Here is a 12,432-nt window from a genome sequence, read left to right as displayed (position 1 = left end):
ACTAACTTTGAGAGTCCATAGCTGGTGCTCCTCCGTGTCATTAACCCACAGTTATAGATCTACTAAACATACAAAGCACATAACTTTGAACATTAAGGAGTGGGTGTACATTCAACACAGTCAAATAATGGGAATTGATTAAAAACAGTAACACAGGGTCCAAGAAATGCTATTCAGCAAAAAAAAGGAGCAGGCCTACACCTATTCTACACGAGTGTCCTGATTATACACTTCATTACTAAATAAGTCTTGATTTAGTTCCTCTTACCCTCCAAACCCACGCTTAACTGTGTCTTACAGCTGCATTTGTTGGGAATTGGTAAGATTTATTTAAGTAACAGCGGGTTGTACGATCAATAGTCACAAGAGGACTTTTAGTTGTGTTTCCAACTCCAATGCCAGTGCCCTTTCATGCTTAATATACGACCTAAGACGGGCAGTGAAGAACATGATTTTAAAAGTTCAGGTAATCAGACATCTTGTCAACGGCTCTTATTTGCACTGCCATCTAAATAAAGAGTCTGAGGTACTCTGTTGAACTATTGTTTAATTTTATTTTCATTTAGTCCAACAACAGTTATAAATACCTGGAGCATTTGGATGCCGAAAGCATGGAATTCTGTACAAGGGACATTTTCATAGATAATCCAGAATGGATAATCTAAGCATAGTTTGACAGCCTCATGTGCTAAACTCAGTGCTTAATTCGTTTTGCTCAGAATCCCGTAACCAACGCTGATGAATGGTGGAGTTGCCACATATGAAGAGCTTTGTAGTCGTGATTCCAGCACGACTCATTAGCCACCAGACATTCCCTGCCCCCTTATCTCACTTTTTCATGTTCTTTTTCATCCCTGCTTTCTTTGTCAGTTTTTCTGTCTCTTTCTTCCACCCTTTGTGGTTTACTCTCTCTTGCTCGAGGTTAAAGTCTGATGAGGAAAAATAAGTGCAGGTCTCCAAAAATGAGTGCCGGTTGCCCCACCTTGCAGCCACCGGCTCAAAGTAGGCATGAACTAACCATAACAGTGCACAGTTCTCTTCATACAACGAATATCTTGCTCCATATAATACGAAAACGTTCTCTTAAGTTAATAACCTTCATTTCACCATCACATTACTTTTCTTTGTTAATTAAATGAAGATGCCTTCATCAGTGCATGAGAGAGAGAGAGCTAAGAAAAAGTACAATATAATTTCCCAGACTCGAGGTTAGAATAAAGATACCATTCGACATAATGTACAATATTTAAAAATCCGTTACTTTTGTTTTATTTTTTTTATTTCAATATCTTTTCATATTCTGAAAATAGGAAATGCACAAGTATGTCACTTGCAAAAATAATGTTCCCATCCATATGTCTTAGTCTTTAGTTGCAGTTTCCTTCAAGGATCCACAAGTTAAATCACATAGGCCCTCCCACTAGCGCCCAATCGTCAATGTACTACCCGATGGCACAATACAAAACTGCACCACCCTCACCAAAGTTCACATAAGCTGGCTGTCTCACAGACATAAGAAGACCTTATGCTGAATGGGATCCCCTTCACATAAGGAGTTTTGGTTACGTGCCTGAAACATGATCTTTCACAAACTGGATTTGTTCTCTTCTGCTGGCAGTGCTGCTTTGCTCTACTGGGAGTAGGATTCACCCACCATTGGAAAGATGACCATCTTTTGCCCACCAACAATAATGTTTATGCACACAATATTTTCTTAGATCAGTGATCACAAAGGTTCAGGGTGCTTTTCCAGCAGCACTAGCTTTGTTTCCAAGTATATATGCAATGGAGGTAGAATGTTCTTGTCAAATCGATATCCCCCGAAGCCAGATATGTTTGCTATCACTTCGTGGGTTCTCTTGTAATGTGATAGGTGAGATGGGTCCATTTCCATAAGGATGTGAGTGTAAGAAAACATCACGTCGTCTCCTGGTTTAAGATCTTCTCTCTTGTCATAGCTGCAAATAAATTAAACACTGGTTACAGTACAAAACCTTAGATTGTGATATCTATTACCGCACAAAAAAAGTTTATGAAGGTGATTTAATGCATTTCTTTTAAAATGAGCATTCATGAAAGCATCTCTAAAAACACACATGCACAAAAGAGGCCTATTCAAAAAGGTAAATATACACACGTACATATTTACTTATATATCTGTATGAAACATAAAATAACTTTTGTAGTACATTTAGTAGTACTACTAAAGTCCTACAAAGCACCATTCACAAACCTACACACTGAGACCTCCACCATTCCTATCTTTTCTGTGCACAGATCTTCTCCACATATGCAGATACCTCAGCGCACAAATGCTTGTGTTTTATTAGCAAATGCGGGAGGAACATGCAAAGGCAAACATTCACCCACAAAAGAGTAAGTCCATTGTTTTTCACAAACTACACTAAAACAGATATATATATATATATATATATATATATATATATCACCAATTACCACTCCGGCGCATGTAACCACCAACGGAGAAAGACACGGACTCCAAAATCAGCATAAACTGCTGGATGCAGTGACTTTATTTAATTATAAATGGTGCGAGATGTCAGGCAGGATGACGCGTTTCGGCTAACGAGTAGCCTTGCTCACATATATATATATCTATCTCTCGATATATATATATTTATGTGATCAAGGCTCACCCGAGCTAAAAAGCGTCAGGACCGAGCAAGGCAATAAAAAATATTTATGCACCATACCGTGGTCCGTTTCAGTGTATGCGAGCAAGCTGAGGAGTGACGGAGTGCAAGGATATATATATCTCCTCCAGGCTTAGGTTACAGCCACCGTTGCTCTAAAACAGAGGGTGCGTCGTCGGGAGCGGACCACCCAGGCAAGGTCAGATAACAATTACGAATACCTCGCAAACCAAGGAATGACGATGCCGTGTTCTGGCCAAATTTCCTTTATTCAGTCAGCTGACTGAATAAATGAAATTTAGTATATATATATATATATATATATATATATATATATATATATATATATATATATATATATATATATATATGTTTAATACAATTTCCTTTGGGCTATTATATTTAGTTGGTGCCGCCATTATCTTCTATAGGAATGAGTTGCATTACTGTGATTGGCCATGTATAGTGCTATACTTACCCCAGGGCTGGGCAAGAGTACATGTTGTACTGTTTTGTGACCTTTTGAGGTATAGTAACTTTAGAAGTGTAGTTTGTGAATAGCAAAGGTCTTACACTTTTGTGGATGGGTGTTGGTTTTAGCTGGTATTAAAAGAAATCCCAGTATCCCTCCCTAAACCCCTCATTAGTACTCCTTGAACCATTCCCACTTAGTATCAAGCATTACCTACTTTCCATCCACTTTCCTTTGTTCCTCCCACATTCACACCTAGATTGTATCCTCACAGTGCAGAGAACTCAATCACTTTGGTGGAGATCGCCATATAAAAAGGAGAGGATAGGAGAGGCAGAGTGAGGTCTTCCCGTGCACATTTATTTTATGAACAACATTTTGTAGTATGTGAGTAGTACTAATGTAGTACTACTTTAGAATCTACACAGAACAGCTTGTGAATAGGTCACACCATAGCACCACTATATAAGTTGAGAAACACATTCTTCCAAATTAAAAGCAATAAAGAGTGCAGGCACAACGACTACAGGAAGACACAAGGAAACCAGATAAGTGTTCCGTTAACATTCAGTGACATAAAATACTAACACACAGAAAGTTTAAAAGCGTAACTCAAAAAAATACAAATAGCAATACTTTGTGACTCCTGTGAATACCAAACCATGCTACAATAAGGAAAAATGAAAGAAATGTGTGCACTATATCTTGTTATGACAAGCCAACCTAGAAAATCTATTTTTTGAGGATTTAAAATATAAGGGCTGTTGTCTGATCCCACCCTCTCTCCATTTAGAGCACAATAGCTATTTTCAATGTATTGTTGGGCTGTTTGCCATACAGTTGCAAACATATGATTTAAATCAGATATCATAGCATCATGACAGTGTTAAGAGTTTATGTGGATGAGACAATATTATGTTTATAAATTAATTTTGTAACGTTACGTTTCAAGGAACTTACTTACAAAGCCACATTCACCATAGGTCTCTTGGCGCTGGATTACAGACTTATCAGATGGTCACAAGTCTGCTCAGTTAGATCTCATATGCTTGTTTTAAAGCAAGGTCTTCAGACTTTTCTGAAAGTAAAGAGCATCCTTTGCTTGGCAGATTGAGATAGGCAGGAGATTTGAACTATCAGGAGCTATAACCGAGAAGCTTCGGCCTCCTGATCTGCTCTTCTGGTATTTTGTGTGTAGATCTTAGGTTGCATAAAGGAATATTTTTTTAAAATTTTATCTGAAATTAATATTTCAGAGCTAAATTGTTTATGCTCTTAATTCAGAGTTTGAATTGTATCTGTTGGTTAACTCGGAGTCAATGAAGCTTTTTTAACAGTGGGGGTAACGTTTAATCCTCGGGACAACGAGAACCAGCCTAACTGCTTCATTCTGTATCACCTGATGTTTGTGCGAAACCATGTCCTGTAAGGCAGCACAAATTACATTTACGTTATCCAGATATAATGGATGCTATAATAATAGTTTGCTGATAACGGCTGCTACACCTCCGCCCCTCTTGTTTCCCCGTCTGTTAACAGAGAGGATAATGTACCCCTCAGGGTAGTTGTCTGCCTTGCCTAGCAGTAGGCTACTGCGATTACCAGATAGCTATGATCTATATCTTTGGACAGGTCTGCAGGACAACTCAACAGTTATAGTGTCTTTAATCTAGATTTCAGCTCGGGACAGGTTTGCAGTACTATCTTGTTTAATTCATGCAGCTCAGGAAAAGAGTATGTCCTGTTTTGGGCATGGAGAATAGCCCCTGGTCTTGTCCAAGCAGAGACGGGCTTGACTCCGGAGTGCCAGAGGGGCACCTGCTAGGTGGAAGAGCTGGTCCTTTCATTTTATAGTAGACAGAAGCAGACCAAATAATGATGGCAGCAGGGCCGGCTCTAGGCTCACGGAGGCCCTGAGCAGGGAGTGTAGGTAGGGGGCCCGAGGCCGCCAAATCCCTGCCAGGGGCCGCCACGCAAATATGTATCTAAGGATATATATTGGCGTGGCGGCCCTTGGGGTTTGGCGGCCCTGTGCAGGTGCACAGCTTGCACATGCCTTAGGCCGGCCCTGATGGCAGAAGCCTAGAGCGCAAACCTCTGCTCTGGTTAACGAATGACAGCTGCAACCGGCAAACCTCGAAGTGCAAGTGGCGGGAAGGGTGGAGCCAGATGTTATGTGCAGTTTAACCCTCCCATACAGTATAAGATTCAGTTTAAAACTTTTCCTGCATTAATTAAGGAAGGTAACTTTGAAAAAGCAATCAAACTGTTTCGATTTCAATTAATCAATAGATGGAAGTCATCAGTTCATCAGTTACAAATTCACCAGATTCATTACAAAAATTTCTTGCTACAATTAAAGAAAACGTTTAAGAGCAATTATGGCATTTAAAAAGCAGTTGCAGCCCTCTAACAGGGTAATGATCTCCGACTACAATTGCCTTCCCAAGTAATCTGCTTTTACAAAATGGCCTACTCTTCAAAGGATTGTTTTTAAATTAAAAGATCTGTGCAAAAAAAAATACATATTGATTATAGTGTAAATTCTAAACCCACGTAGAAGCAATGTTATCTTTTGTGTGCGAAGGCACTGGCCGAGTGGTAGGGTCATGGAATTCAAACACAGGTTGGAGAATTTTACCTAACTAGGACATGTGGACATCAGCTAAGTTGTTTGCTGCCTTCCCTATGAGTACCCAAACTGTAAGGGAAAGTATGAGGCTCCGAGACAGTTTTTAATATGTAATATTAATCAGAATTAAGAGGTTGAACATTCCATCGAGGACGATGATGCAATTATGTAATTCCAAAAGGAGTCTCGGGATGATTGTGAAAGGCGACACGTTGACAGAGCAAATAGCAGTTTGGGTGCTTTCTTCACAAACTGATTTTATTACTGTGGCTTTGCATGTTTTCATTGACATTTTCTTCCCGGCAGCAAAAGACTTGAACCACATTCCAGTCTGGGTTTTTAGGTCTCGCCTAGTGAATGCAGCGCATGCACTGCTTCGCCTTAGCAAGTCTATTGTTGTGGCTTTAGGTAGCGAAGGGAGACAAACCATGTGCACGCACGGACTGGCCATGTGCACGCGCATGGCATCTCCTCTCCGCGCTCACACGCTCCCACCGCGCGCTTGTTTTGCTGAGGCAGCACTTTCAGCAAAATGCGTGCCTGCCGGGACAGGAGATGTGCACGCGCGTCCGCTTTGGCCGTGCATGTTATAATATGACGACCTCTGGATTACTGATTGTACAGGCCCCGCCCTTCGCCATCTCGGCGCGCGCCGAAAGCATGTGTGCACTAGTGCAACACTGACCCTGTTGTCGCATTCTCTATAACCAGAACGATCAGAAAGTACTTAGTTTTGGTGTCTAGACATTTGAGTCATGGAGGTGCGGGGCTAAGGAAAGCTCTGGTGCAGTAACAGCGCGTCTCTGCCGCTCAAAGCATTGTATGAAGGGATTTAGCTGCCCAGGCTAGAGAACTTGCTTTATGGAATAGGAAAAAATAAATACATATTGTGGACTTCCTCTGCAATAGTCACGCTAGACTTGATTTACTCTAGACGCCCCCGGGAAGTGCAGGACCGCAGTGTGACCTCCACTTTGAAACATGCATTGTTATTGCCGTTTTGATGGTTGACATGCTGTACCCAGTGCTTATTTTGTTAAATAAAGTCTGTTACCCAAACTTTTTGATTAGGAACTAGCATCCGAATGCCGGGGATGCTGAGCATACTTTTTGCCTCTCATGCAGCACCTTGCACTTAATCTCATTCCTGCAGTATTTTTCATTCCCATTTTCTTCCTTTCTTAATGTCTTCCATGTCTTTCTTCCTCCCTTTTCTGCCTCCATCTTGTTCTGGACCAGTCTAATGTTGAAAAAGTAGCCTTGGTCCCAAAAATTATTTCCAGTGCACATGATCAGCAACCATTGGCACAAATTACTGCATTTCCCAAAGTGCTATATGCAGGATCACTGGAATTATTCGGCAGGGGATGAACAAATTATGTGGAAGCGTTTATAAATAATGTTTCAGGAAAAGTCAAATTATGCAGCACATTTTGGGCTAGATGTAGGTAACTTCAATTTACCGACTCATAAATACCGAATTTTACTGATTCGGTATTTATGAATCGGTAAATTAGAAGGAGGGAGATGTAGGTAAATTCTTTTTTTGAATCACCGATTCTGTAAAAATCGGTATACCGATTCGGTATTGCCCATTGATTCCTATGGGCCTTGAAGCCCATAGGAATCAATGGGCAATACAGAATGTGTATTTACCGATTCGGTAAATACCGATTTCTGCAAGGGTGCAGGGGGTATCACTTTGACACCCTCTAGCATCCCAAATACAGGCACGTGTAACATGTGGCACACATACATGCATGCCCTAAGGGCATGTCTGTGTGTCACATTGCACAGGTGTGCATGCACAGAGGTGCATGCACACCTGTATTCGGTATTTTACCACCCAATAGAATTGGGTGGTAAAATACCGACTCTTAAGGGCCTGTGGCACTCTGTGAAGTGCCACCTACATCTCATTTACAGAATCGGTAAATTTACCGATTCGGTATTTTACCGATTCTGTATATTTACAGAATCGGTAAATTTACCGATTCTGTAAATGGGATGCCCCCTACATGCCAATTCCTAAATACCGGTCCGTAACGGCCGAAATCGGCCGTTACCGACCGGTATTTGGGCTCCTACATCTGGCCCTAAGTGATTTAGTATTACCTCTTCATTTTGTGATTGTTTTACACTTTAACGCTACCTGGGCAAAGCTTTCGCCTGACTAGGAACGGAAGAATTAAGTCTACCTTTATGGAAGGGTTTTCTATTGCTCAGCAGCACGCGCTAAAGCGTTTTTGTTATCATTTGTGATCCGTTTGGGCTAGAAACCTTTTTTTCCCTCTCTTAAAATCTGCAGATTATACCGCAGATGTTGCAGAAGATGATGGATTACATGGCAAATGTGGTAAATCCATATGTCGAAAATGCTGAAGCCTCAATCTCATAATTTTGCAGTTTCTAGACTTGTGCCACTTTCAGTGCCATCTAGCCCCCATGACTGTAAGCACAGCCTCCCTTATCCATCTTGCTGTTTCACCTTTGCTGTTTCTCCTCATCCTTCCATTTGCCTCCACTCTACATTACAATACATTTTATTTTCGACTATAGTTTGTATTCTTGTCTTTCTTTGAGAATATTCTTTTGGGCTCCTATTTTAAGTATCGTTTTTTGCTAATGCCTTTAGAAAGATAAAGTCACATGCCTGATACTACTTTTGGTTTCAAATTCTAATCTGTCTCTCATTTTTTAATTCTTGTATAGGATTTCTGTTCCCGGTCTGGGAAAGACATGGCTTGGTAGTTCGGACTGGACTGTTCCCATGAGGCACAGGGTCAGAGCTGATTTGCATATAGCCAGTGTCTAACCCAGGGTGGTGTGGAGTACAAAAAAACGATGGATTTAGGCCCAGATCCTTTTTGCAATTTTCACCCCGAGTGGGCTGGGTATGCTCAGACGTGAGTCCCAGGCTCTCCACACCACTGGAGTCAAGCTATCCAGGCTGAATGAAGGCTGATAGCCAGAAACCGGTCCTTGGATGCTTGATTCCGGTCTGGGAAAGACATGGCTTGGTAGTTCGGACTGGACTGTTCCCATGAGGAACAGGGTCAGAGCTGATTTGCATATAGCCAGTGTCTAACCCAGGGTGGTGTGGAGTACAAAAAAACGATGGATTTAGGCCCAGATCCTTGTACTGGGGTGAATGTATGACATTGTTCTACATTCTGTCCATCAACTGTGTTTTTTGCAATTTTCACCCCGAGTGGGCTGGGTATGCTCAGACGTGAGTCCCAGGCTCTCCACACCACTGGAGTCAAGCTATCCAGGCTGAATGAAGGCTGATAGCCAGAAACCGGTCCTTGGATGCTTGATTCCGGTCTGGGAAAGACATGGCTTGGTAGTTCCGACTGGACTGTTCCCATGAGGCACAGGGTGAGAGCTGATTTGCATATAGCCAGTGTCTAACCCAGGGTGGTGTGGAGTACAAAAAAACGATGGATTTAGGCCCAGATCCTTGTACTGGGGTGAATGTATGACATTGTTCTACATTCTGTCCATCAACTGTGTTTTTTGCGATTTACTATGACTTCATCCTAAAAACCGGGATTATTAAAGCAAATGTTGTCAGTCCCTAAACCTATGCAAATGGTCACATTTTAGGCACTGCAGTTGCAACTTCATAAGCCCATAAAGGGCAGACATTAGCCTTCTTTTGTGGCAGTGTTATAATAATTCTAGACAAGCTGCCACCAGGTTATTAACTCAGTCTCCAGGCGCCTCCCCCAGAAGCAGAGAGTCGTAAAACAGCTGTAGGAATTTAGGAACTGCAAGTGAGATTGAAGTTGCAACTAACAAGCCATAAAGTTCGAATACGCGTGCTCGGCGTAGTTAAGATAGATAAGTCCATCTCTAGTTCTACACTCATATGAATCCTGAGATTTCCCTCCAGTTTGAGGATGTTTTCACCAACACGCAATAAAATTTGGGCAATAAAATTTGAACACACTGCCGTAAGGGCCACTAAGAGTTGCACATCTCCAGCGCCACAATTTTGAAGAAATTGAGTCAAGTTGGTCAGATTGTCTCTAGGGGTATACAACCTCAATACTAAACAGTCCTGAAGATGGTCTCACTAATGCAAAACTAGAGACCGAAACGTCGTCTTATACACTTCTTTCAATGATATTGATTTGTGGTTTATTTTAAGAAAAAGTGTTGCAATTGTTACAGTGAAGGTTTTCAAGTGCTTAATAATTACCTTCTTGTTTCATTGCATGTATTGTATACAAGTACCTTGAAAAATTCTAATATAAAACTTAATACTTTCATATATATTTATATAATACTTTCATATATACACCCGTTTTTGTCTGTTCTATACACCTTTTTTGATAGTTACTCCATATGACTGTTCGCTCTTGAATGGAGTTGTACCCGTTTACAAGAAATTACTTAAAAGAATTGACGAGCTGAATCAATTAGCAAGCAAATCTTCCATCTTGCTCCCAAATGTTATCTTAAAATAAACTAATCATTCAATTGAATAAATCCCTTGAAGGCACATTTACCCATCCCTCCTGAACATTAAGGCATCGGAAGAAGGCCGAGACAGGCCGAAAGGCACTGATACTTATGAATTTATTCAGAGAAGAATTTTTTAGCTATTGTGTGATTGATTCTATTATTTATTGTGAATTTTAATATTTATGAAAATGGTTATCATATTTCATTATATTGACCATCATGATTGATTGTAGGCAATACTGCCAGTGGTCACTATATGAATTGTATGAATTGTTTTTGTCCATACTAATATCATGTGGCATTCCAGATTATAAATGATGCCCATCCGCAATTAGCTATGTTTGTGTTTGTGCATTCATGCAGATATCACTATCAGAGCCAAAGTACCACAATGTGCAATTCCATGCTTTCTTCATAAAATGATATGGTTTCCTTTTAATTTGCAAATATTAGGTGGTAAACAAAGAAAGTGCAATCAATGTCATAGTATGTCTTTTATGTCTATTGTATATCACGTGACACAGGAGCACCACTAAGAAAAATAAACTTAAAAAATATGGATTTAAAAACAGTAAGCGGACTGCGTTTCCGCATGTGAACAAGGATACTGTGTTATCCGAAACGCGTCTGACGAGCTGAAGAAAAGAATAAAGACCTGTTTTTTCCACAAGAATCTGGTGTCCGTATCCCTCTCTTTGCCGCTGGGAAGTGTCAGGAAAAAAGATATATATGTCACATCACTCATTCCTGACAGGCAGAGAACTGTTGCAGGATAAAAGCTTCTTTTTAATTCATCGGGTTGTCCTCAGTCCATGAAGCAAAGAGAGACGCACGTTTCGGCTGTCTCAGCCGCCTTTGTCAATCTAGTTTGGCGCCATTTTTACACTGACTAATATAGTGGCAGAGTCATAGACATAGAAAAAATATGTATGTTAAATCAAACATGTAAAACCAATAATTCATAGCAAGTGACATATTATAAATGAGCGAATGGAATACAGTTTATAATATATATACGATATATATTCGTATCCACGTCTGCTCGCACAGTTTGGAACAGACTCCAGCATGCTCGGGTCGCTTGTTATTAAGTGTTTATTTCAGCGACATACTAACAGGTAACGCATATGTAGAGAGAGAGAGAGAGAATATCATCAAGTTCAAAAACTTAAGGTCTAAATAACCAATGAGTTATAACATACAGAAATACAATATTCGCTAATTACATGTGCTCAAAAATTTTCCCCCAAGCATCATTAAAAAAATCTAGTTTATCTCTGGTAGCAAAGGCCACTCTCGTTAAGTAGTTTAGCTTGGTGAGTTCGGATGACCATTCATTTATAAACATCGAGTTCTTGCCTTTCCATTTCTGCAGAATTTGTTTTCTGCATGTTATTGCTGCCTTTTGAATCTATAGTTTCATTACTGGATCTTTAACTCATACATTAGTTGTGTTAAAAAAGTATTCGTTTTTTTTTATTGGACAGTGGCGTAGGGAGGCCCTCACTCTAGCAGCTGAAGAGGGGGCTGCCACTGGCTTGATACATGGAATACTTGAGCCCTGTAAACGGCAATTAGTTGCTTATAGGCCACTTCTGTCTGCAGACAATATGCTCATAAATAACGGCGTTGGGGAAAAACCATACCTGATGAGTGCATGCCTTGGGCTCACATCCCCCGAAACAGAAATGATGGAAATGGTGGTAAAACACAGGGAGAGTAAAAAAAAGAAAAAACATGGATGCGAGAGAACGGCGATAGTGAAAAAGTGTGGAGAAAAAAATGGTGGGTAAATAGAAAGGAGAAAGATAGAATGGGAGAAGGAAGGAATTGTGACAGAAAGAAAGGAAATGTAAAAGTAAAGAAGGAAAAAGGTTAAACGGTTAATTGATACAGTGGAAAGGTGAAACAATGAAAGGATGTAAGAGTGAAACGATGGATAGATTGAAGGGTAATAGGTTGGAGGGAAGTGAAAGGATGAACAAGTGAAAGGATGAACAAGTGAAAGGGTGGAGGGAAGAATGAACAGATGGCAAAGAATTGGTAAGTATGTGTAAGAAAGGATGGATACATTGATATATTGATGGGTGAATGAGAGAAAGGATTTATGTATACATGAATTGATAAGTGGATGGATGGATAATATTTGTTGGATGGGGCGGGTGGGTGGACAGAAAAGTGAAGGAAAAGACGCATGAATT

General features: G+C 40.4%; 1 protein-coding gene across 3 annotated transcripts in view; it reads right to left on the bottom strand.

Annotated features, from left to right (window-relative positions):
* Positions 1-532: 532 nt before the first annotated feature.
* The window catches only part of ALG12 (ALG12 alpha-1,6-mannosyltransferase), a 152,343-nt gene continuing 140,443 nt past the window's right edge, over positions 533-12,432 (bottom strand). For 2 of the 3 annotated variants that reach the window (XM_078679560.1, XM_078679576.1), the window contains exon 10: positions 533-1,958. In XM_078679560.1, coding sequence (XP_078535686.1) covers positions 1,727-1,958 — 232 coding nt within the window. In that variant the 3' untranslated portion in view covers positions 533-1,726. The remainder of the gene's footprint in view (positions 1,959-12,432) is intronic. The other variant, XM_078679568.1, reaches the window with a different exon arrangement.

This window comes from Lissotriton helveticus, chromosome 1_1 (genome assembly GCF_964261635.1).
Source record: "Lissotriton helveticus chromosome 1_1, aLisHel1.1, whole genome shotgun sequence".
In the NCBI taxonomy this organism is placed as follows: domain Eukaryota; kingdom Metazoa; phylum Chordata; class Amphibia; order Caudata; family Salamandridae; genus Lissotriton; species Lissotriton helveticus.
This window is presented reverse-complemented; position numbering and strand designations above follow the sequence as displayed.